The 27,346-nt window shown below is 39.2% G+C and overlaps 1 protein-coding gene across 7 annotated transcripts in view; it reads left to right on the forward strand.

Annotated features, from left to right (window-relative positions):
• igsf9ba (immunoglobulin superfamily, member 9Ba) overlaps positions 1–27,346 on the forward strand; it is a 99,582-nt gene that overhangs the window by 65,949 nt on the left and 6,287 nt on the right. For 2 of the 7 annotated variants that reach the window (XM_066662573.1, XM_066662572.1), the window contains exons 6-20: positions 6,875–7,016; positions 8,741–8,886; positions 11,096–11,238; positions 11,358–11,498; positions 12,368–12,487; positions 13,937–14,087; positions 16,166–16,289; positions 17,628–17,803; positions 18,556–18,782; positions 19,825–19,909; positions 20,357–20,518; positions 20,661–20,706; positions 23,027–23,113; positions 23,688–25,343; positions 25,967–26,012. In XM_066662573.1, coding sequence (XP_066518670.1) covers positions 6,875–7,016; positions 8,741–8,886; positions 11,096–11,238; positions 11,358–11,498; positions 12,368–12,487; positions 13,937–14,087; positions 16,166–16,289; positions 17,628–17,803; positions 18,556–18,782; positions 19,825–19,909; positions 20,357–20,518; positions 20,661–20,706; positions 23,027–23,113; positions 23,688–25,343; positions 25,967–26,009 — 3,449 coding nt within the window. In that variant the 3' untranslated portion in view covers positions 26,010–26,012. Of the gene's footprint in view, positions 1–6,874; positions 7,017–8,740; positions 8,887–11,095; positions 11,239–11,357; positions 11,499–12,367; positions 12,488–13,936; positions 14,088–16,165; positions 16,290–17,627; positions 17,804–18,555; positions 18,783–19,824; positions 19,910–20,356; positions 20,519–20,660; positions 20,707–23,026; positions 23,114–23,687; positions 25,351–25,966; positions 26,013–26,602; positions 26,739–27,346 lie in introns of those variants that run through there. The other 5 variants (XM_066662574.1, XM_066662576.1, XM_066662579.1 and 2 more) reach the window with 5 other exon arrangements.

A 27,346-nucleotide genomic window follows, 5' to 3' on the forward strand; every position in this document is an offset into this window, starting at 1 on the left:
ACCCACAATCTCCAGGTTCCTGGAGCTGTGTGACAGCAACACTACTTGCTGTGCCACCATGTACATATTACCAATACAAATCTCATATATTCTTTGGGGTCATAATCATAAAAATAATGCCACACATTTGAGTTTTACAATTAATTTCCACATCAAATCCAATATCTTTCAATCTAGTCCATATTTCTGCTGCCTGTCCACATTCAGTGAACAGATGTTCAGTCATTTCTTCTGGGTGGCAGTCAGAAACAGGACAGACAGTAGTAGTCACATTGCAGCTCCACTTAATCACACATCTCAGTGCTAATCTATCAACCCTTACAAACTACATGACATCATGTGCGTTTTCTCAAATGTCTTTTAGTTTGGAAATTTTTTATTAGTGTATTACTCTCTTTGGGGTTTAGGTGCTTGTGCTGAAATTGACCTCCATAGATGTGTTTACTTAATTGATTGTAAATACTTTTATTTGTAACAGTTACCCAATCTATATTTAACCCATTTTTTTATAATATCTCCAAAATCAAACTTAAAATAAAGGAAGGCTTTGCCTTGCCTTTTCTCTTTTTCTGTTCCATGTTGTATTATTGCCAACCCAGGCTGCTTTCCTTTTCATGGCCTGTACAACATTTGTACCGAAAGCAATTTTTAATTTTAAGCCTGCATATACTGCCCCTAAACGCTCCAGTTGTTTTAATTTATACAAAACCTCTTTTTTGTCACTTTTCTAGTGGTACTCCATACAAAACATACAAACATTTTATTGAGCCATTGGATACGTTTGTCTGTGGGTGGGAAGACAGTCGCTAAGAACAAAATATTTGACAGGACAAAGGCTAGTAATGCCACTGCTGTCAGAGAGTGCACACTTGGCCTTGGACCTCGCGCTTCCCAGTCACTCAGCTAAACCTGTTGCTGTTAGCAATACATTACAGAACTGGGCAGTTAATATAGTGTGTCAATGGAAGTACGAAAATAAGCAGTGGCTGAGGAAGTATGTGATTGCCTTCACTCTCCCAGCTTGGCAGTATCATATGACTGAGGAGACCTATCAAGTAAGTGGAATCTTCAAGTAGAAGATTTAGCAATATTCAAAGACAAGAAATCAGCTATGGGGTGGCAGAACATTTTTAACATGGTTTTTAAAAGCCTGCAGGAACCTGTATATTTATTTACTTATTTGTTTTACATATATCTGCTAGACATTTCCAATTTCGCACTTCGTCCTATCTACTTGTGATTATAGCCTGTGCTTACTCTCCAATATGTTCCGCTTCATGCACAAACTTACCTGCTCTGTAACTAGACCCAACGAGTAACGCTTTAACCTCTAGGCACTTATTATTGAATGCACATGCCAATAGTCTAAGTGCCTGATTACATTTCTATTATATTGGCCCTGCAGTAAACTAACCTTAAGTGCTGATAAAATATGCTTCAGCGTGCCAACTCTCACACATTATCAACAGCTAATGTCTTCACTTACCTGCTGTCCAAGGTTTTGCAGAGTTGGAAAAAAGTCAGGAGTTGCTTCCAGCAAAAATTAATGCAACCACCATTCATTGCCCACAACTTCTGCTAGAAGATCTTCTAGCTTAGCTTAAAGCATATATTCTCAGTGAAGCCGCTGGCCTTGTTTTCCTTACAATGCTGCTGCTGTTGTGCGCTGTGCTTCCTTTCTGCTCGCAAAAAAAATCTACTCATCTTTAGCATTCTTACTGGTGATGTGGCCTTATTAAACATTTTCCATGAATCATCTGACCCAAAGACTGCCACTTTTATTATGTAGTCCTGACTAATAATGTAATATGCTGAATTGAGAGGATATGCTAGAATTAATTAAAAAGGAATTTCTTATATGTAGCAATAACCATATATCAAGATTAGTTAGACCAGCTTTTATTTCCACTCATTTATTTTCACCTCCTTAATTTTGTTGTTCATTCAATAGAATCACATTAGTGCATTAGTATCATATATACAGTATATCGTTAGTTAACCTACACTCTAGAATTAGTCTAATTGTCTAAATCGTGTCTGGACCTATTGATGTCTTTCTTTCATGTGTGCCCCCTCACCCCAAGCAGAGCAGTCAATACCCACACAGCCATTCATTCAGCGAGCATAGATCACAGCCTGTCACTTTGACTTTAATGGAGCCTTCCACCAGAGTACGTTCAAGACCCTGATCAGTTAGACAGCTGCAGTATGGGCCTTCTGCAAGATGTCAACATAAACTCTCATCCCACTTCACCCTATCATCTTTAAATCATAGAGTATGCCAAAAATCAATGACCAATTTACATTTCTAGTAAAATCAGCCATATATTAGTTCAATGTATTGTCAGAAATAAATGCATATTCAGCTGACTAATTCTGTATCATTCATTAAAATATAGTTTCTCATTTTCATTTAGTTTCATTTTCCTAACAATGAAAAGTAAATAACTTGTCTTCAGGTCTATTTCCTAGTGATAGCTGATGATTATGTAGAAATGATGATTATGTAAAATTTTTGAAGGGGATAGCAGCACTATGAGTTCATATATAGAGCATTGTGTCTTGTATAAACACTGGATTTTTATATGGTTGTTGTTGAGCCAGGGCTATAACCTCAGAATGCTTCAAAGCTATAACTTTATCCTTGTACTCATGTCATTTTTGTAGAGGAGAAAAAGATAACTGTGTTCTGTACAGGAATACCTTTTGTAATAAAACTGATATTTTTGTAATGAAAGAGATTTTTGTATATTCATAAGCAAACAAATATATACTTATATACTTATTAAGATACTGACTTTTGCTGAAATATTTCATTTGGATCATGAAAATTTACTAACTCTTCCAGCTGTGGCTGTGGGAAAGAGTCTGGATGGTCTCAAGCAAACATTCCATGTTTATCCCAGTAAGCTGGGAACAAGGCATTCTTCTTTTCTTTCAAATTACAAGATATGGGCAGGTATCTGTTAAAAAGTGCCCTAGATATTTTCTTCCTTTTATTTGACTGGTCATTCTCTTGAATTTAAAACCCTTTTTGCTCATCTAGGGCCTATCCAGTCATGCTATGGATTTCTATAAAAAGAAAAAAAAACTTCTATTTAATTTACCAAACCATGCAAGTTTTAAAAGCTTTTCTCCAGTTAGATTTAAAGTTTTATGTATTTTTAAAGTTGGTCCCATTGGGTTCTAAATTGCATCTTAAATATTGAGTTTAATTGCGTACAGACTGAACTGGACTGAACTGAACTGAGCTGAAAGTGAAAATGTGCAATTTCCAGCTTGAACATAATTATTCATGTGCACATTAGTGTATAAAGTCAAGGTTTAGCTTTAATTTAACTTGTCTTTATCGTGGAATATATGGTCCCTTGAAAATGTTGGCTGTGAAACCAAGTTCTCAAGTTGACAAAGCAGCTGAATCAATTTTACATACACATGTTTTCCTGATATTATATTTTCTGTAACAGTGTCCCTAGCTTCTCAGTTTGTTTTAATGGAGAAAAAAAGAAAAATAAATACCCTAGTGAGTACACTGTAATCTGATTGTTTCAATTCAACTTGCAACTACAATCCTTTTTAATGAACTAAATATATGCTCGATTTTTGCCAAAAAATAAAATTCCTAAGCTGTATTATTGCTTGTATTCTACTGCTAAATAAATTCACTATGATATTATATCAACCAAATCATTATGACTAACTCCTTGTTTTGAAACTCATGGTCCCTTCTCTCAGTTCCACTGAATACACAGGAGCTCTTTTTAGTTCTACAATTACAGACTCTAGTCTGTCTCTTGATCTACCACCCTGTCCTTCAATGTCAGGACCAGCACAGAGCAGGTATGGATGGTGAATAATTCTCAGCACTGCAGTGGCACTGACATTGTGGTGGTGTGTTATTCTGTGTTGCCTGGTACGAGTGGATCAGACACAGCAGTGTTGCTTCAGTTTTTAAACCCATCAGGGTCACTGCTGGAATGTGAATAAGCCACCAACCAAAAATTTCTAGTCAACAACGTCCTGTGTCCAATGATAAAGGACTGGAGGGCAACCAACACAAACTATGCAGCGACAAATGAACTACTGTCTCTAACTTTACATCTACAAGGTGGACCAACGAGGTAGATGTGTCTAACAGGATGGACAGTGAGTGGACACAGGATTTAAATACTTAAGTAGCTTAAGTAGTTGCTGTGTCCAATCCACTTGTACCAGTGTCACTGCAGCACTGAGAATGATCCACCACCCAAATCATACTTGCTCTGTGAGGGCAACCGTGCATGCAAAGCCACAGATGGACTTTAATTTGTAATTGCAGAAGTACAAAGTTCTCCTGTCTGGTTAGTGGAGCTAAGGGAATGGGCAGTGAGTTTAGAAACAAAGAGGTGGTTATAATGTTATGGCTGACCAGTGAATATATGCAAACAATATTGCTAGGGTGTGCACACATACATTTTGAATTTAAGTATACAGTGATTACAGTGGTTGTAGATTTTGTATAATGAACTATAAAGTGAATATGTAGCTGTTCAAAACAGAGGCCCTTATTCAGGAGGATTATGGCCTGGAGAAGTAACCAAGCTATGCCAAGGCATCGCAGGCCCAAGGTTTGTTTTCTTAGATTCTTTGTAAACTGGCAATATTGTTTAAAAAAAAAAAAAAGAAGAAGCAATATTCTCATTGAGCCTCCGGAGAGACACTCCAGAGAAGTCCTCTGCAATAACAATAACAGTCCTCGGGAGCCTGTGCAAAATATTTTTAGAGCTGCTTGTGCAAGGCATTTTGTGAAGCCTTTTTAATATGCAAAAACTCACAGTATTGTCAAGAGTCCGTTTGCTTTCTTTGATTGAAGGCTCAGGGCATCCTGCACACATTTAGATAAGCATTGTGTTTTGTAAATAATCAAATGCTTTAATCTGCTTATGCGAAAAGGTAAGGCCATGCTGTGACCATTCATAGAGTGTATGTAAAAGAAATACTGGTCAGAGGCTCGGCCAGGCTGCTGATTTGTCCAATTATATTAAAAGGGCCCAAATTCAAGGAATGACCAATACGGATAATCTTGCTGATAAACAGACATCAGTAAAACACAAGCATTAAAGACTAGTTTAATGAAAAATCTAATTTATGTGCAAACCTCATTAAGAGTTGAAATAATTTGAGAAATGATAATAAAATCAGAACACAGCAATATTTATATCATTACATGAAAGCTAAAGCTACATTTTTAATGTTTCCTTTCATTTTTGTTTATATCTGCACATGATTGAAATGGATGCCCACAACACATTACAATAAATGTACCTAATGAAATGATCAAAAACCAAATAAATGCACATAACCTTAAGTCCCTCAGATGGCAAGGCATTAAAAGCCAGGATGTGGTGTATGTCACACCATAGGGGCGTGAATTATTATTGAAAATTTGTTCAAAAAACATCACTGGATCAGTTGGGGTTCTCAGTCCTGAAAAGATTCTTAAGTGTTGGTAAAGAGAATGGTGATGTGGGATACATTCACTTTGTCACCTTTTATTTCTGCAGACATCAAATTTGGAATGAACATAAATTTACAATGAAAATATATACTTTAGTAAAATAAGGAGCACCCATTTTGAAAACATATGATCAATAGTACATATATAAAAGCTTTGCCACTAGATTTGGATGTTCTGGAGATACATGGAAATCTAAAACTTAACTCCAAGTTGAGGTTAGCAGAATTTCAAGCTCCTCAAACTGGGCTTTAGAGCTGTGGAGCTGCAAGTGATGTAGCTTCATGAGTTGGAGATTCATTAACTAACCATCCTGTGTTACTATATGAGTCCTCTAATGTTCTCATCAGAGGCGATTGCTCTAAGACTGCAAGAGAAGCTCAGCTTCCCCTAAAATGTCAAAAAACGAATGATCAAATATATACTGTTGGGTGTACATGTCATGGAATAAATATGCACTACAACGCGCTCAACTTTGTTCAGAATCAGCTTCTTATCACTGGTAAAGACGCAGTTTTCCTCTCAATCATTCCCGCAGATTCACAGTGATTTAAACAGTGTGGACACTGAGCGCCCACAGAGTTCAATAGCAAAGCAGCGAAGTGCAGCGAAACGAGACGAGTCATTGGATAAATGCTGGGCTTTGTCCCGCTCAGCATCTATGAGGCAGTGGGCTGGCCTTGGCTGGCCCGGAAGCTCAGCTTCTGCATGATGATTGGATGATCTGTCTGAGGCTGAATCCCTTTTGGATTGACAGCGAAATGAGCAAATCAGCAATCCTTTGGTGTAAAGATCCGAGGGAGCATTACATTTTCATTCTGTTCTGAGTTGAACCAGACTTTCTTAACCCACTTAATGGCATTTTCTTTGTTAAAAACGACTAGTGACAAATCGAGGCTGAAATTGAGCTTCCCCTCCTTGAAAGACCAGCATCCGCCAACATCTATTGTAAAGTCATTTCAGAAAACTAGAGTCTGTAAGGGAGTTAATACTCTTAATTTCACAAGAAAAGTTGGAAAATCATTTGTCTTTAATCGTTTGGCTATGTACAGTCTCTTAAAAAGGGTCTACATACAGTATATGAAGAGCTTGTAGGTCTGTTGCTGCTACAGTTTTGTTTGCTTTTATAAAAATCTCAGAAGGCTGTCTCTTTGACATTAATGAGAAAATTAGGGCAAATGTGCGAAAAAGTACATGTGCAGTATACAAAAGGTTGATTGGTGGGTTACAATCTTTCTTTAATTGTTCATTTTAGTGTTCAGTTAGTTTCACTAATGAGGCCAATTTTGATGATTAATATATTTTGGCTGATGGAGTGATTGTGTGGCAAGGGAAATATCACAGTAAATTAATTTTGCCAGTACTTTCTGTTTTTTCCAGGTCCTCCATACATTGTAGCTCCTCCTGAGAACATCACTGTAAACATCTCCCAGAATGCCCTCTTCACGTGCCAAGCGGAGGCCTACCCCGGCAACCTGACCTACACATGGTACTGGGAGGAGGACAATGTCTACTTCAAGAAGTAAAGTTATGATCGAATTCACTATTGTGCCATGTCTTTGGAATAGTTATAAATGTACACTCATAAATAATATAATATAATATCATATAATATATAAACCCAATTTCCAGGAAAGTTTGGATTTTTTGGTTAAAATTTATAATTATTTATAAATAATAATATTAATTCTACATAATTATTTATAATTTAATTAACACAGAAAACACTATATATATATATATATATATATATATATATATATATATATATATATATATATATACACATACATTTCTACTGGCTCAAAGGTCGTGCCCTACCTACACAGAAATTTCTTTGGATTAACTCAATTTTTTTAAATAATGTATTTTACTGTAGATTGTGAAATATCAAATTCATCAGCTTATTATGGAATGGAAAATTTTCACTCCTACTTTGCTTCTGTCCCAAATCAATTTCTAAGTTTGCTTAAATGTATAAACAAATCAGTGATGTTCAGTGAAGTTACTGGAAATGTTTTCTTTGTGCTTTTTAAGTAAAAAAAAAGCTTATTCTGGATGTTATTACATTTTACTTCATGTTCCATTTTGGAAATGGGGTTTGCATAATATAATGACTCACATTTAACAAAAGGCTCCAGGGGTGAAGCTTGGTGTTTAACATTGGTGTGTCCATACAATACTTTCATTGTGTGAATACATTTTCACTGCAGCCAATAAAATTACTTTTATGCATTTACGACTTTAAAATGTTTATTAAATGTTTCATATTTCATTATTGTGCTGCACCACCTGCCATTTTCTGGGGGATAAAATGTGTCAAAATTACTTTATTCCATTAAAAAAAAGTTTAAAATGAATATGAGCACATTAAATACATTTCTACAGCACAATATGATTTATTTTTAAAATGATCATCTTGACATTATCTGTGACCCATATTGCAATAGCTATATTTAGCAATCTAATAATTGCAGTACAGTATGTTGCCCTAGTACTGATACAAGAGGGATGTAAGCTCACCCTTTTCCCTTAGATTTATAAACTTGGAATGCTTGATTCTCTGTTTAGCTGCAGCTGTGTGGTGTGTGTAGAAGCACACACAGCAGGTTTTGGTACTGGAATGGGAACAGCTTGGGTCAGTGTGCTTGTGTCATCACATGCCTAAGAAAGCATGCTCTGATTGGTGCCTGAGCAGAGCAATACTGTCCCTCTGACTCCTTCACTTTGACTACAGCCTAAAATAATTTGCTGAAAGCACAGTGTCTCACATTCTGCTCAACCCCAACCCCCCCCACCCCCCTCACCCCCACACACACCACTGCTCACCCTTCTGCTGAGTTAGACTTTTTCATCTCCAGAAAATATGCAGACTCAGGATCCTTTATTGTTGCTCTGAAACATACAGCACATGTATTGATCACATCCTGATTTGATGACTATAGTGTTACATTTGAGTTCCACTGCCTATAGCTTAAAACACATTTACCAAATACATGGTATTGCGTACCAGTCTCAAATGCACAGCCCACACATATATAGAGCACCTGATAAATCTGATATTATTATACTGAAAATTTACTTTGGATACCTTAATTAAATTAAACTGTGTATTGCTGGCAGATAGACTTTTGTTTTAGGCATGGATTTTTTACTTGTAGCACAGTCCTCATAACTGCTTTGCCATATATGTTACAAAAAAGAAACAGTTTGTGATTTGGTCAATTGCCTCTTGCCTGTGTGCAGTGATCTGAAGCTCCGAGTGCGCATCCTGATCGACGGCACCCTCATTATCTTCCGTGTGAAGCCTGAGGATGCTGGAAAATACACCTGCAGCCCAAGCAACAGCCTGGGCATCTCCCCCTCTGCCTCAGCCTACCTGACAGTACAGTGTAAGTACAGCCTTTTAATTGAAATCGAAAGTCTGTTGAGACCGGCCTTTATCCACTTGCCATATTTTAAACAGCATGATGTAGTGTCAAATAAAACAAATGTTGCCACATATGCGATTTTCCAATCAGCAATTTTATGCAATGGCATTAAAATTAAGGTGACCTGAAGGGGCTATTTAGAGTCCCTTTTTACACCTTAAAGAGCCTTTCAGTTTAAAGCAGTGGATCTCAAACGCAAGTATGCATACAACTGGTGGTACGTGAAGCAGCAAGAGATGACCTCGAAAAATCTACTCATTGCTTAATAGTTAAGGCATTAATAACTGAATATTTAAAATATTTATGTGTAAAATGCCTAATGTTGCACAGGATTCATAATTGCGCTTTAATAAAATTTGTAAAAGTGCGCATTGTTTTCATATGCACTTAAAGCCTGTAATTGATAAATGTTAGATTGACCTCACTTCTCATGTTTATTTCTTTCAAAACGCCTAAAAAGAAATATTTCCCCAAACTTTTGTATGTCCTGATAAATGTATAATTGTTGCCAGAGGCTTCACCAAGCATCTACCAATATTCATGAATACATTACTGGTGATCAGCGGATATTAAGGCCATAGTTTAAGTAGTTGTACAACTCAGGAGCACATCAAATCAACTTAATATAATAACCTTAAATTTTAAGGCTGTTTAACATACTACATTACTAAGGGAAACATACGGTAGGTGTTGCGTACAAAGCCTAAAAAAAAGCTTTCATCTCACAGCTGTGAGGATATAAAAAAAAGGAAAGAAAATCTGCGTTTGAACAGGATCCAGGTTCAGAAATCGAAAGGCCATTGGAGCCAAAATATTTTGAATTGCTACACCCATGCTCACACCACGCCGCCCATTTCCTTTGTGCCTTGAAGGTGTTTTTATGTCATAGAGTTGGAGTGGGTAATTGGTGTCTGTCGCGTATGGACACAAGGCTGCTTGGCTCCCTCTGAGAGGCTGTAGATGGTGCCTGGCGCCTGAGCTGTCCTAGATTTCAGACTCTCTGTGGAGTTCGCTAGGGCTTGTTTCCATCTGTACTGTGCTATATGTGGGGCTGTATGAGCGGTAGATAAAACTCTGAGTGTGAGGCATCTCTCTGAGCCCTGCTGGCGCCTCTCTCACTGAAGTCATTGTGCGAGTCATCATAACCTTACACGTGTGTCATCAGCATGGTGTAGATCATCATTGAGACAACTCTTGAACAATGCAAATAACTGGACCATGTAGCTGTTGTTTTGTACTGAACACAGTAAAAATCAAGTGTAAAAATTATATAAGCTACATACTGTATGTATAAGCTACATACTGTAAGACTTTTATTCTTTAGTGTTTTCTTACATTAGCAAGCTAATCTTGCTACAACTTAACTGGCTACTGTCGATCATTCTGTTGTCTGACACCTTTCTGATTATTACTGTGTAAATGTGTATTAAATATAACATTGGAAAATGCTTATTGCATTGCATATCTATTTAAACCCTAATGATTGAATTTAAAAACTGTGCTGGTACTGAACTAATCTTATTTCATTATTTTTGGTGCCAAAAAAACAACAACAAAAAACTGATTAATTTATAAAATTAGCACAAAAAGCAACCAAGCAACATTCCCATTGGTTAAGATTTCAGGAGCTGGACTGAAGACCTTAGATGAGAGATTATATGCCAGTGTAATTAGGAAGTAACAAAGCATGTTTTGATTAGCAATGGTTCAGAATATTTTAATGAGAAAAACACAATGAAAAAGGCTTTCTGTGAGTTAGATCTGTCACTAAATTTGAGCGGCAGCGTTAACAGTGATTTGTAGTTATATGTTAGAAATGGAAAGCAGCTTTACTGGAAGGATTGTGGTAAAACTGCAACATACTTTGTAAATATGTAATTTAATGCTGTGGAAAGCTTCAAAGAAAACACTGAATGTCTTTTACAAGTTTCAAATATCCATGTTTAATCTAACATGGGTTAACAGTGAGCATCAACATTAATGCAGTGCTAACGTGCTAACAGATTTCCAGAGGCAAAAATTAACTGAATTGTAGGGAATTTTTTTCTCAGGCTTTGAAACTCAAAGGCTAACCCTAATATATCTTATAGCCACAGTTATATGACCAGAAACCAAACTCTCTATTTCTGGGCTATGAGATTCATTGTTTGTCTTCCTGTGCCTTCTGCAGACCCTGCCCGCGTTCTTAACATGCCACCAGTCATCTACGTCCCAAGAAAGTTGCCAGGAATCATTCGCTGCCCTGTCGATGCCAACCCACCCGTTACGTCAGTCAGATGGGAAAAAGATGGATACCCGTTAAGAGTGGAGAAGGTCTTTTCACCATAAAAACACTTGACCTTGACTTAACCTTTCAGGTCTGACTTGGCACATTGTGCCTTATGAATGGGTATGAGCTCACAGGTTATACCCTTGTATTTTGTCTGTCACAGTACCCAGGCTGGAGCCAAATGCCAGATGGAAGCATTCGGGTGGCAGAGGTCACAGAAGACTCTCTCGGCACCTACACCTGTGTGCCTTACAATGCCCTCGGTACCATGGGACAATCCCCTCCAGCCACTTTGGTGCTAAAGGTTAGTTCTGGCCTTTGTCATGCTGATTTAGGTTAGTTGGTTTTATTTGATTTAATGTCTATTGTAATTTTCTTGTTAATGTGATGTTTAAAATACCATGCAAAAGTCAAAAGCCAGCATTTATTTTTAATCATTTTCCAGTCAGAATGTCTAGGGTTATGCATTTTTTCAGCATCAGGGAAAAGAAATTAGTCTTGTTTAAAATATATAGTGGGCTATAGCGCCTTGTGTCTTGTAAACACTTTCAACATACTGTTGTAGAATTTGGCAAATTTTTTTTTTTTTTTTTTTTTTTTTTTTTGAATTTTCAAGTAATAATATGAAGCTAAAGCCATTAGTGAACTCTTACTTCATATGTTTCTTACTCTTTATGTTAAACTATTAAGTTAATAATGGTTTGGGTAGTTTGGGGATGTCTTGTTTTTAAATTTATTTCACTATAATTTTCTCCTTTTTGCAGTTGATAATATTTCATTTCCTTAAAAGCACCCTGCCCAAAATTAATAACTAGTACTTGACCTGAAATTAAATAAAATGTGAATGTCTGGCTTTTGCAAAGTACTGTAGTTACCACTACAGTACAGCTACCACTTAGTCCTTAAACTAAAAGCATTTTTACAGCACCTTTACTTGATTCATAAGATGCTGATTGGCAAATAACATACCTAATGTTCAGTCAGCTTAATGGATCTCCTACCTGTGATACACTGGGCAGAATATATTCCCTCCTTTACTTGAACATATGAATTTCTTTAAAGTTACATTTTTCAGAAAATAGGCCAAAAGCTATACACAATGCAGTAGTAGAGCAACTTTAGCTGCTTAGTTTTAAGCCTTAATCAGACATTGATTTCTCCACTCATACACAGGACCCCCCTTACTTTAATGTAAGGCCTGGGGGGGAATACCGTCAGGAGGCCGGGAGAGAGCTGGTCATCCCCTGTGCTGCTTCTGGAGATCCTGAGATTCCGACCATCACCTGGAGAAAGGTATGACTAAGTCTTTTCAAGGACCACACTGCTATAATAGAATATATTTAATGCATCTTAGGCATTAAACTTATTGCAGCACATTTTTTTATTTTGTATTGTTTAAAATTGTATAGAAAGTTTTTTAATTTGATTTTTAAAAAGTAAATATAAACTTTATTTTTTATCATTAAAAAGCTTTGTCTAGATGCATTTTTTTTATTATTTATTTCTTAAAATTTGTTATATTAAGAAAAGAATCCGTTTCCTTCATTATTCAGTTTTTCCATTATATTTACATTATATCTGAATTTTAGAAAACTTATTTGTTTATTCCATTTTCACATTTTCACCTTTACTGCGGCTTGTAATGAAAGTGACTGTACCATCATAGCCAAGGAGGCCAACCTGCTGTTCGTCTCTGCACATTAACCACAGACTGCCCACCAAACAGCGAATAATGTCTTTGTACTCAGACACACAGCAGCAGTGTCAGCATTTACACAGTACACAAAAAATCTGATTTTACTTTTTAATATCTGGAACACTAAATTTTATTCAATTTATGGGGTTTGTTGTCTGGTTTAAGGGTTATAACACTTATTTTTTGACAAGTAAGATTTGATTTTGTGATAAAAACACAAAACACTTTTTTCATACAAAACATTGCTATAGAGCAGCACAGAGAAGCCTACATGGCATGACTGCGTTTTCGTGAAGTGTAGAAGGTTTGATCGCTCTGGCCGTATAAATGCTGACACTGCTGCTCCATGTGTTTCAGTATAATGTCTGCCTTTAACAAGTATCCGTTGTTTTGTGGAAAGTTGGTGGTTTATATATGTCTATGGTTTACGTTCAGAGAGCATGTCTCCCCGCTGTGATGGTACAGTCCTACCACTTTCATTACAATTCACAATAAAGCGGAAAATTTGTTATTTTTCATTTTTCTGATTTTGGAAGGCAGAATTGAAAAATTACATAATTGGAAGAACAAAGTAAATCCCATTTCTTTTCTTACTATACCAAATTTAAAAAATGAAAAAAATTTTTTAAAAAAGTTTTAAACTCAATTTCCTATCATTTGTATTTAGCCTCAAACAACATCTCTAAATCTAGGAGGGACACAGACGTGTAAAAACAGCAACACCCCTATGTCTGATAAACCTGTACCAGCATCACACATGTTACCATGTCATTACCACGTCTGTGTGACCACAAAGAAATAACCCACCACTGGTCATCTGTGGTCCTCTGGTCAGAAACTGACCAATATTGATTGAGGTAGAGGGAGGCTAATTGGGCATGACAGCAGATGGGCTACAATCTGCCACTATACAGCTGTAATGTGATATAAAATAGATGTTTCACATAAAACAGCCACTTAGTGGAATTACGGGGTTTATATTTAGAATTATTTATATGTAGAGAGTGTTCCAGATGCTTCAAATGCTGTTTTGTCTGTCATTGAAGGTAGGGAAGCCCAGCAGAAGCAAGCACAACATATTACCAAGCGGCAGCTTACAGTTCGTTTCTCTGAGCAAAGAGGACCATGGAGAGTGGGAGTGTGTTGCCACCAACGTCGTCACAAGCATCACTGCCAGCACACGACTTTTTGTAATAGGTATAGTCATCTTTGTGTTAGGTCATGTCATTACAGCCTCTTCCTTGTTTTTACACTCACTGTCCATTTTATCAGCTCCACTGACCATATACAGACTTGGACAAAAGTTGTACCATTACAGCTCATTAAATCAGCTTCATTCGTAGTTAAAAGTGATAATATTAAGCAATTTTCTCCCGTATAACTGGATGCCTTTGGTATGTCACAGAATAAAGCAAAACAAGTGTGATCATTGCTTATTCTGCAAAGATATTCCACAATGGCCTAGACAGCTAAAAGCACTCAGGAATGGCTAGGAACCAAACACTAGACTATTCTTTAAAGGCCTTCTATGAGCCATGATCTGAATTATATTGGACATATTTGAAAAGAGCTGAAACATGCAGTCTAGAGAAGACACCTATCAAGTTTGAAACAGCTAGAGACGTTTGCTCAGGAAGAATGGGTCCCATTTACTCTCATTCAGAACTACAGAACTATCAGTTGTCTAGTTGTCACAGGCTGAGAAAGAAAAACATTAGGTTTAATGTCCCATCATTTATTTATGTAAAATATACATTTATTTCATAGGTGCTTTCCTTTTAGAGAATGATTGTGAATAAAATTTAATGAGCAATTATAGTTTATTTTCCCCAAGAGGTTATAAGTCAGGTAACAGTTACAGACCTGGACACTGTTAGTGGAAACAATCAAAGTGTGATAACTGATGCCAAAGTGCTGTTTTTGTTGTTGCAACAATTGGACCACACTTTGAGAGTGTCTTTTTTAGAGAGTCTCAAAATCTGTCAGTCATGTGATTTATCCTCAGCCTAGATTCATCCTGGATTGTGTTGGGGAATTACACTCTGTGCCCAAGCAGTGGATCTGAGTCATTGTGGCAAATGGCCTTGGGGCATCGTGTGCCCAATCCCAGCTGTCATTGGGTTAGCCCTCATATGACAAGTGACGTTACTGTACACACATGTTCACTTTAGCATGCACTGTTTATTTTGGGCTGGTTTTATGACAGTTCGTTGCTTGTGTTTAATGAGGGAGTAATTAAGACTCTTGGTACTGCTGGTATTCTGTGATAAGAGAGTGGATGGAGCCTAGTGCTCCACTTAGACATGTTTAAACTCTCCCTCACAGACACTTACAGAGCTGATGGAAAGAGATGACTGTATCTTAACTGATGTTTGAACAGGGTGTTTTTTTTATTATTATTATTCTCATGGAAAACTCTTGAATATATCATTTTACATTCCAGGTAATTAAATTCTGCCCTCAACCTTTTATTATTTTGCTAGTTCATAGCCTAACATGGGGCAATAGGTACTCATGGAAATATACAGTACTAACTAAAGTTCTGAACCAATTCATAGAAAAGTTGGGAATCATTTGATTCACTTTAGATGTTGAAGAGTGCTCTAGTCATTTCATATATGTATTTACTGCTGAAAACAGTGATCTCAAACATTTCAGCTGTGCTTCCAATCATTTCAATTGTATTTTACAACCAATCAAGTGTTCCCAATCTTCTGAGTATATTTTACTGGTAAAAAAATCTCCTCTTGATCACTGCATACTAACAGCCTCGTCATACAGTGCTCAAATGTACACCAGAGATTATGGGATTTAAAAAGCTATTTATCTAAGCAGTAAATGTTTATTTGCTAAAAAAACAACAAATACAACGAAACAACATTGGAATAAAAACAAGTAACATTATTCCAGTAAGTGTGATATTCTGTGTGTGAATGTGTTGGTTTAACTTTTTCAAAATCTCTCCTCGTGGCAGTGCGTATTATTTGAGGTTATCATCCAGTACCTAGTTTTATTGGTTAATAAACAATGATTTTAAATCATGTGTGCTGTTGCAATCAGAAGAATCTGAACAAAACATTGTTCATCAAACAAAAAATTAACTTATTTGTTTTATATTATTTTTTTTTTGTATTTATTGTGATTATATATAACTTTATACAAGCACCACACTTACTGAGAAGGCATTAGTTTAAATATTTATACTTGTCTTAGGTGCTGAAGACTTCTGCACAGTACTGTAGACTGGTTCAAAATATTGCCTTTCTGTGTTGCAGGCACTAGTCCTCATGCCCCGACCAATGTCCACGTCTCAGCATCAACAACCTCAGCTAATGTCTCCTGGGAACCTGGATACGACGGCGGCTTTGAGCAGACCTTTTCGGTCTGGTATGGCCCTGTGTAGGTCCCCCTAGTGTTTATAGTATTTAAGGGTGTACTCTCTCCCTTTAGTATAAATATATAATCTCTCCCCCTAGTGTTTGCAGTAATTAGTTTGCATCCTCTCTACCTAGTGTGTACAGTAACTGTGTACATTTTCACAAATATGCATTCACATGCAGTTACCTGGAGATACACTTTTTACAGCCTCAGATATTCAGCTGACACTTTTGAGCAGCCACACATGTGCCTTACCCCACATAAACAACTCATGTCACCAAGCCCATAGCCAGGCATCTGACTGTCTACAGCACTGAGTGACTGTCTACAAATTTCTGACCATGCAGAGCACTACTGCACCTTCCATATACACAAGATCAATTGACTGCATGTGCATGTGCTGCTTGTAGTGGAAAAGCAACATTAAATGTTACCGCAAGCATCTATGAGGTGTGATAAGTTAGCCTTTAGTGTGTTTCCTAGCATGTTCAGTGGGATGTGATATACAGACTTAAGTATTCTGAAGAAATAGTGCTGGCTCTGGGAGAGTAATGCAGTTACTTATCATTTTCATTACACTTCTGTCATGCTCTGATAGTACAAACTCCTGGCGAATTACATATTAAATCAATGCTGTGCACTGCAAAGCCCCATTCTCTTGTGCACTTAAATAATGTATGACTTTTTGCTGGGGAATGCCATGGCAATAAATACATGAAAACAAATCATGCGGTTGCATTGGGACAAGGCTCATGACACGATGGTTGTTAAAGGCACAGTACATTTATCTGACAGTATATTAAGAGGCACTCTAGATCAGAGGACTGACTTTTGATATATTAGGCTCCACATCTATTCTTGTGCTGCTTTGTGGAATTCAACATCACAAGCTCTTGTTCAGACCTGGGTTCAGCACTGTGTCAGTAAGAGAGTTCAGAAACAGTGTTCCCATGGTGAGCTGAGCATAAGATAGGTGTACTGAGACATACAAGATGTTAAAAGAACAAACCACACTTCCCGTTTGAACAATGTGCAAAATGTAAATAAAAACAAATAATTTAAATCCTATGTTTAATTGAAGTTAGTACAAAGATAATGGTTTAAATGTTGCAGCTGCAAATGTTTATTTATTTATGTTTTTTGCTGTTTTTCTTTTTTTAATTATTTGCCCAATTTGTAGTTGGTACCATTAGTACCAACAACACCTTCTACATTTACGTTTTGCACAGCGTTCCAGCATTTCTGGAAATGGGGTTTATATGTGAAAGCCACAGACATACTCTTCTAAGTGTAGCACTTCCATTTCAGTTCAAAGCATAGCATTTCCAGTGGTCTAATTAGACTGTTGTCCTCCAACAGGAAGAAGAAGCTGGATTTGGGTCCTCACGACTGGCTCTCCATCCCTGTGCCCGGCTCTCAGACCTGGTTGGTGGTACAAGCATTGGAGCCAAAGACTGCCTATCAATTCAGTGTGCTGGCCCAGAACAAGTTAGGCACGGGCCCCTTCAGTGAGGTAGTCACTGTGAATACAGTAGGTGGGTGCAACGTCCTTTTATGTTTGCCAAGGGTTGCTGAACAACCCCACTCTATTATCCATATGTGATGTTTTCACAGGAGTGTTTAATTCATATTAAGCACCTCATAGACAGGTTTTAATTCACTCACTCACTCACTCACTCACTCACTCACTCACTCACTCAAACGCAGTCTTTTCTGATGCTTCATAAGGGAAATGTCTTTCATCGGTGACACAGTATCCTTTTTTCTCTCCTCTGTTTAGGATACTGCACTTTACTGCATTCATAAATAAGATCAAATTTGCTGTTGTGGATTTCTGGCATAGTCAGGATTATAAACCCATCGTTTCACAGCAGTAGGGCAGATTCAGCAACATCACTAAAACCTAACATCGAGATTTACATTTTGCAGGCACTTTTACCAAATAATTTAAATTTAGTATTATACTTTATTGCATGCCAGACTGTATGACATGCTGAAGCCTGCAAATAAATACTATGGCAAACTATGCAAGTTAAGTAATGCTGCAGGTAAAATTACAGAGATATTGTGGCCATTTAACAACAAAAAATATATATATACAAACATGTACTTAATTGCAAATGTATTATTTTTGTATCGCCTGAAGCTATGAAACCAACGCAAGTTAAAAACAGACAATTTATAACAGCATTATTTATAATAATAATATTTTCATATTGCTACATCACCTGCCTCTTTGCTCTTTGCTAAACAAAGTCTTCTCTGCCTTCTGTATGCATTTTTGCAGTATACCCTGTAAGTACTCCGGAACCACTGGTGCTTCTTACCCCACCGCGGTGCCTCACAGCCAACCGGACACAGCAGGGTGTACTGTTGACATGGCTTCCTCCGGCCAACCACACTTCGCCAATAGACCGTTACATCATCGAGTTCCGTCTAGGAGAAAGGTGGGAGGTGCTTGATGACTTGATTCCTGCGGACGAGACTGAGATCATGGCTAGAGACCTCATTCCGGTAAGAGAACTTGAGGAAAGCCTACACATTCCAAACAGAAATTTGGGTGACACCTTTAACTCTGGTGAAGTAGAGATAAACCTGATCAGGACAGCATATATATATATTTTAGGGCTGAATAATAATCATATAAAATAAGCATTAAGCCATTATCTTTTCACAAAGGCATGTTTGTCACAGCTTCTGCAGCAACATAAAACATCGGAAAAGCAGGGGCTCCAATGAAACAAACTGCAGTAACAAACATAATGTTTAATTAGAGTGATGGGTTATTGTGAAGTATTAGTGTTTCTGTTTGAACATGTTATTAATGCATTATCAAAATCAATGGTGCTAATAATTTGTTTATTTATTCATTTTCTGTTTTGATTTTAACTATAGCACAATAGCAACCCCTTAAGGAGCAGGGAGCTTTACTTAAATGTGTGTGAGTTTTAATTTGTGAGTGAATAAGTGAGAGAATGTGTGAGTTACATAATAGACTGAAAGGAGCTCCAGATCTAAAAAAAAACTCTCAAAAACTCTTTATATTTAAACCTGAGCAAGCAAAAAAAATATTCATTTTAATTAAAAAAATTATTAAATTAAAATTAATATATATATATATATATATATATATATATATATATATATATATATATATATATATATATATATATATATTATGAAAGCACTAAATTATTTTTATTGTGTGACAGTTTATATTACTAAGGATTATGAGTACTTGTTCAGAGATACAAAGAAGTATGAGAAGCTAATAAATGCTGTTCCACTCAGCTCTTATAAGTACTTATCATAAATGTCCAGCATTGGACAATTTATGCTGCAACTTATGTGTATTTTTTCATGTTTTTTTTCCAACTGCTCCTTGTCTTGCCGAAGGATAATAAATCAGCATTTTCGTATTAGTAACCCATTATTTTAATGAATGGAATAGCAGTATTACAGCCACTCCTGACATTTTTGACAACTTTTCTGCCCTACATCCTATTAACCCACTTTAAGGACAGTTTAATGTATTTGCCCACCCCTCTTCCTCCAGGACTCGTGGTATGAATTCCGAGCCCTGGCTGTCATGGATGATCTCATTAGTGAAAGCAGTAATGTGGTGGGAGTGTCAAGCACAGGTGAGAATAAAAAGCTATTTTAGATTCCATGATTTCACTGCTTTAACCATGTAGAGCTTCAGTGCCCCCTGCTGGTCGTAACGGAAAGTGCGCTTTTACCATACTTTGTCTATGGTCATCTATCAGTGGTGTAACTAATGGCACTGAATTCTTTATGGGGCCAGTATCACGGGGTCCTTATCGTGTTTATTAGACCCCTTATATTGATGCTTATGCCAGTTTTAACTAACTGCTGAAGTTTTAACTTGCAAATTTCATTATAACTTTTAAATGAGGGCCCATTAAATATTTTGAAAGCCTAGTTACACCACTGACAACCACAACAGCAGTAGATTGTTATAGTGAAATAACACAGATGCTGTGTTGGCTGCTCTGTGAATAACTGCATGCTAGTCCTCCCCATGCTACCATCTTTTTTCATGCTCTGGAGTATGTCTCCTCTCTCAGACCCCTTCCCTCCCACAGAGATCTCTGATGAAGGGCTGGCCAGGCCAGTGGTGGCTGGGATCGTGGCTACCATCTGTTTCCTGGCCGCTGCTGTCCTTTTCAGTACCCTGGCTGCCTGTTTCGTCAACAAGCAGCACCGACGCAAGCTCAAACGTAAGAGAGGTGAGTCCAGCCTCTGAGAACCAACCAATTCAAAGTGTGTCCTAATGTTCTGAGTATTGACTGTAAAGAGCAGTGGCTAACCAGAGTGTGTTTAATTTGTGAGCCTCTTCTCATTCTGGCTTTTTATTGTCTTTGTTTCTAGATCCTCCTCTGTCAATAACCCATACTAGGAAAAGCGTTGAGTCACCGTAAGTATTGATGCATGCTAACTTTCATCATACTTTGCATTGCAATGGACCTGATGAGTCTCCAGGTCTCTCCTGCATAGTGTGTGTGTATTAGGGTTGGGCGGTATAATGACTTTCTGTAAGTATGAAACACATTTAAGTGGGGAATGGAGGAATGAACCAGTCTGCCAATCATAATCTTGAGACGGAAACATGTACAAAATGTATTACCGTCTAAATTTCAAACTTTCTATTGACTAAATTTGTCTCTTTTTCCATCCAATGTGCTGCTAATGCAGGACCAAGAAAGATCTGAGAATATCTATGCACAACTGTGGTTTATCAACAGCTTGGAGCCTGGCTGTATGGCACTACCACCTGCTAACTAGCATATTGTTATCTAACAGGCAACAGCCCCAAATAATATGTTCAGTTTTGAATCCCTCCCCCCTACAACAACATTCACTTTACTTTCCTTTGTCAAACATTAGCTATTAGCACCTATGACCAAACATGTACAGTGATGTTTGGCAATGACTCAATCTGAAGCCTGCTTGCTAAGCTAATATTACATTACAACCCAGTCTCACACTTACTCGTGATATAATCACACATATAGAAGACTGCAATTTGTGACATAGTCGCATATTTTTGCCATTTTATGCGACAATATCACGATCATAAGTTTATGGGTAATTACCATACAAACACTATGCGACAGTGACACGAAAATTGTTCCTGATTACAGGCGACATTACTCATATAACATTGAAAAAGGCATAATGCAAATCACATAACATCGGTTGTTATTCCCACAAAGGCATAAAGTATTTTATTATATTTCTCCTAAACAATGCTTATTACTGGTGTCCTACTTTAGCTTTAACTCTAACGAGAACATTTCTTTCACTTAACGTTATTTTGACTAATTTTCAAAAAGTTAATATTGAAATTTCTCTAACCATTATTTGCTTAGATATTTTAGCAAATAATGAATTTGTAACGTTATATTTTCCGTAAATAAAAATAAGACCGTGGTATTAACGGATGGTAATGACGCCTTAATGAGGAAGAGTTTTCGTGTTACTGTCGCAACACGAGGCACGGATATGACGGTTTGTATCGTTATTACCCATTCACTTATGATCGTGATATTGTCACATAAAATGTCAAAAATATGCGACTATGTCATGAATGGCACTCTCCTATATATGTGACTATATCACGAGTAAGTGTGAGACCGGGTTGTACATTAGCTAGTAGGCTATAAATAAAGACAATAAAAAACACGTTTCTTTTCTCCTTTCTGTTCCTCATTGACTTTACTTTCCAGTTTGAATTATTAATATTTAAACATATGCCAACATAGCTTCAGTTAGCTAGAACTGAAACAGGTCTGTAGTACCATGATAGTTAATACATTAACCAGATCCTTTGGCCTAGCAGCGCTCGAAACGTTATAAATGAGGAAACCAAATTTAAATGTGAGATTTTCTAATGTTCAACATGGCGTCTGATAGTCTGATACACCATGAGTGCAGGAGGGTTAGCTAGTAGAGAACTTTTTTTTAATTATTATTAATTTCAATTTAATAACACACATTGAGAGAGTACAAATGCGACAACCTTAATTTGTGTTGTAAGAAAAATTTTGTATGAAAATCCCCACCATATTAAAGTAAAAATAAATAGTTTAAATATATGAAAAATAGGAAATACCGCCCAATCCTACCGTGTATGTATGTGTGTATATGTGAGTGTGTGCTTGTGTGTGAGAGAGCAAAGGAGGTAATGCATGTTCAGAAGGGTCCAAATGGCTGACCATAGCAGCTCCCCTCTTACTGCGAGGGACGCATGTAGGAGGATTTAAGTGGTCAAGTGAACGGCTGCTATAAATGCATCTGTGCTTACCTCTGCTTTTTTGGCAGCGAGATGCATTGATTTGGCATTACCAGCGATCTTATGCAGCTTTTTTGCAGTCTGCTCAGGTGGGGCCTGAGCCTTATCAATAGCAGCAAAACACACAATCAACCTGACGCTTATGCATCAGCTCCTGAGAATCGATCAGTGCAGGCATGGCAGCGGGTCACCTCCACCTTCAGACCACCATTTTGTAGTTCATAGGGGAGACTCCCTTGAAGGAGAAAGCTGCAAAATGAATTTTTGAAACTCCACCCAGCCCAAACGGGGAAGTCATTTCCCATCTTGGTATCATCACAGTTCTTGTAGATTTGGCCTCATGCTCCCATCCATCCCCATCCATCTCCGCATCACTGTTTGGAAGCCTGGTCAGGTCTGATGGCCACCTCTTGCCCCCTCTCTATTGTGTCTCTCACCGCAGGCCTCCTCTTACCCCCTTGCCTGGCATTGAGCCCTACTGGGAAGAGCCAGACAGGAGCAGCTACAGGCCCCCATCCACCAGCCCTCAGTGAGTGCCTGCACCTGCACCCCTCTCTCAGCAGATGGCGCTGACTGCGCCTAGCTGCCTTAGCTGCATGCTTTTTGTTTTGTGGTGCGGAGGTAAAAGGTTTTATTGGTAAAAATCCTTTTGGGGAGATAATACACAGCTGCTCCTATGTCTTCTTATGCTCTAATATTTTTCATGATCTTGAGGAGGACGATTCTTGAATATTTATATGTGAAGTTTAACCAGCTGACAAATTATCGCTTCTAATAGCTCAGTGTGTCTCCACTCTCTCCGCTGTTTTGTGTCTCCTGGTCTCATTCTGTTTCCCCATCCTGTGGTACCATAACACTGTGTTTGCATTCATCCTCAGCTCAAGTGACCTATAAATAAATGTCAGATGTGTGGTGTTATTTCGTCTGTTGTGAATATTGAAGAGAGTTTTTGAGGGGTTCCATTATGTTCCTCAGATCACTAACACCACTCCAGAGCTTTGATTTAACAGAAGAGATACTCAAAACACAAATGAATACCTTTTCCTTATGTTCTAGTCCAAAGAATGCCCAATGCTAAGTGCTTTGTCTGCTCTGATCGACAGGCTTTCCTCTGGGAAAATCAGTCCAGAGAGTATCGCCTCCTCCCGGCCCCCATCCCTGGCCAGTGTGGGCCCACCCGGTCTTTATGTGAAGAAGTTGCCAAGCCCTAGGAAAGAGAAGGAGCTCTCTCTGTACAAAAGAACCAAGCGAGCAATAACGGGCAAGAAGTACAGTGTGTCTAAGCATGAAGCTGAGGTCACCACTCCCATCGAGCTGATTAGCCGCGGGCCGGATGGCCGCTTTGTCATGGAGTCATTGGACGGTGAAGCATCCCTGAAGTCCCGGCGCATCGAAGGCTTCCCATTCGTGGAGGAGTCAGACTTGTACCCTGAGTTCCGGCAGTCAGACGAGGAGAACGACGACCCCGGGCCCCTTCCCCCAGTCATGGCCACGCTCAGGCCCCAGATATCCCCTGTGTCCTCCAGCCAGGAGTCCTACATGCAGCCCCCAGCCTACAGCCCCCGGTTCCAGAGGCCCATGGAAGGTATGAGCATCTTGGAGGGTAGTCGGCTTCAGGCCGCAGGGCAGAGCCGGGTCTCCCACTTTCACAGGGTCTTCCCCCCAGGCCCTTTCTACGGCTATCTAGGTAGCAGCGCGGAGGTGGAGCTCCACCCTCCATTCTACATGCCTGAAGTCAGCCCGCGCAGCTCCGCCATGTCCTCCTCCTCACCCCCATACCCCCCCGAGGGGCCCTTCCGCCATCCCACCATCCCAGAGGAGAGGGAGGGTCTGAGGATCCCGCAGTACGGCGCCTCTGGCCACACCCTCCCACTGCTGGCGCACAGCCCTCCCTCCTCTCGCTCCACCGAGACCTGGCAGCCTCCTGACTTTCCCTTTCTGAGTCAGGAGGGTGCCCGGCTCACTCTCCCTCCCCACCATCCCTCCCATCTCCACCGGGACCTCCCTGAGCCACCACCATACTTCTCCTCACATAGTCGTACACTTGGGGCCCCGCCTCATCAGCCCCCGTCCTCCAGCTCAGCTTTCCTGCAGCTCGAGGCGCCCCGAGCCCACCCACGCGAGTTCCCACCTCCTCCTCCTCCTCCTCCTCAGGGCCTCGCAGCCACGCATGTAACTATGCAACAGGCCCAGAGTCTGGGGCAGTTGAGACACACTGCCCATGGCATGGGCGTACCGGTGTTGCCTTACCCCGGGAGCCCCAGCACGCTGCGCAGCGAGAGCTCGGACAGCTGGCGGCCTGAGCCGGCCCCCTGGCTCAGCCCAAGAGCGAGGGCGCGCCGCCTGGATCTGGGCCTGCAGCAGCAGGTGGTCCTGCAGCCGTCGCGCCTCTCTCCCCTCACGCAGACACCTCCCAGCTCCCGCGCCGGCTCGCCGGACATCCTGGTGCGCCCACCACCGCGGCCCAGCATCCTCCGCCATTCGCGCTCGCAGGAGATGCCCGAGAGCTCCTCCCGCCACTCTGCCAGCGTCTCGTTCTCCCGGAGGTCCCTGTCCTCTTCCCCCGCCACCTCTCCCACACAGGGCCCGAGCCACCGGCCTGGCCCCTCCTACCGCACCCACATGGCCTTTGCCACCGCAGCGGCCAGCTACCCTTCCCAGTCCCCCTCGCCCCCAACGGAGAGCAGCGATGCTTTCGGCCAGCTGCCGTCTCAGAGGAGGACAGATGAAGAGATGCTGCCCTCAGAGCCCTCACCAGGGTAGGTGAACCGCACCGTCAGAAGACTCCGAAAAATAAGACAAGGAGATCACATTTTCATCAACTAGTCCGCGAAAGCAATGCCTTCATGCTTTTGCATTTTTTGACTATAAATAAAGTAATACATTAAATTATATATTTATTTTCTTGAATTAAATAATACACAATGTTCGTTTATACTTTTGTTACTTTGTTTATGTTTTCTTTCTTTTTTTTTCCTTTGAAAGCTTGTAAACACTAGTCCAAGCCTGCTGTTATCAAAAGTGACATTTTTAGGTTGTAGTATTTTGAGTGGTTCAGTGTTTTGCTAATGCATTCATGATGACCTCATGACTCTTATTCCTCTTTGTCCTCTTATGTGGGCTGACCACCTCACTCACCCCTTCCAGCTCATTCCTTCCATTTCTCTTTCTGTCTCTCACTCCCACTGATTCAGGACTTTCTCCATTGGGGTGGCCTTCTTAGGCGGCCTTCATTGCCAGAGATGAGCCTACACTCATCTCTCGCAATGTCCATCCTCATCTAGAGTAGCGACGGCTGTTTTTTTTTTTTTTCTTCCTTTTCTCCTATTTGTCCTCTTTAGGCTCTGGTAGTCTTAACTTCTTTGTTTTTGATTGATCTCAGCTATCTGGGCAGCATTGTTGTGACCAGGTCCTCTACACCATAATAGGTAAGGGTTGAATCCATGTCTGAAAGGGGAGGGGTTAGCAGGCGGGGTCTTAAATCATTCTCATTTAAAGGGGAATGACATGATGCTGATTTTTTTTTCGTTTTTCAGACACATTGGGCATATTTTAAAAAAATGAATACAGATAATTCTCAAATATCTTGGAAACAAATTCACATAATATAGATGACAAAGGAACAAAGTAGAATTTGGTCCTTCTCTTATATGCTAAGATGTGATGATATTTTAGCACAAGATTCGCATATTCCCCTTTAAACTTTTGTTCCATGTCCAAAAATATCATGCATGCTTCTCTAAGTTCTCTTCCTCGATGCCGAATCAGTAATGGCGACTCTTGAACTAAACTTTTCGTCGCATTTGTCCTCCCAGTGGTTTGGTTTCTTTCTTTCATGTGACCGTTCTTTACCGCCATACTCCTGCCCCCCCCTCCCTGCCATCTCTTCTCCTGTCAGCATGGTGAAGCCACTGTACACTGTATTCATAGTAACCGCAGTGTGTTTGATGTGACGGACTGTAGTGCTCGGCCATGTCTCCCCCCCTCTACTAATGCCTTTCGCTTTCTCTCTCCACAGCCTCAGCAGCAGGGGAGACTGTCTATAAAAGCTTTGTGTTTCTATGCCTTGTGAAACCCATGAGTTGTTGGCTGACTCTGCCATTTGGACTTTTCAGTTGTTTTTTTTTTTTCTATATTTTTTTTTCTCCATGACCTTCATGTCATAACAGAGGGATGGCATGTCAGAAAACACAGAATAAACAAAAGGGGACGTTTTTTTCAGGAAAACCTGACTTGTGCTGGAGCTTGAATAGGAAACGCTGCCCCATGATATGCTCACTGGGCAACGGCTGACTAGTTTTTGTTTTCGTTGTTGTTTTTTTTTTTCTTTTTTTTTTTTATTATACAAGGGAGTGCTTACAACTTGACAGAAGCTTACAGCACGAGGTAAACGTCTCTGTTCTGCAATGCTAATGTTTATTTACTGACCCTCTGAGAAGACTGAAATGAAACTGACCAAGATAAAAAATTTAAAAAAAGGGCCAAAAAGAAACTTTAACAAAACTAACTGCAATGAATTACTGACAACATTTTGAATGAAAAATATAATGGTACTTGTTGTTGAAATGAAATTTTCTTTGTATACTTGTTTTATTTTTGTATGTAATACTTTTTTTCAGAATACTTTTATTTGTATCAGGGAAGAGAAATTGCAAACGAATCACTCTCAGAATCAGTGTCTCAAAGATGTAACAACCTTATGGCTCATTCAGAGCTGAATCATTCTGGATATGATTTCCTGCTGATGAGATTTTGTTGTGTA

This window comes from Hoplias malabaricus, chromosome 1 (assembly GCF_029633855.1).
Source record: "Hoplias malabaricus isolate fHopMal1 chromosome 1, fHopMal1.hap1, whole genome shotgun sequence".
NCBI lineage: Eukaryota > Metazoa > Chordata > Actinopteri > Characiformes > Erythrinidae > Hoplias > Hoplias malabaricus.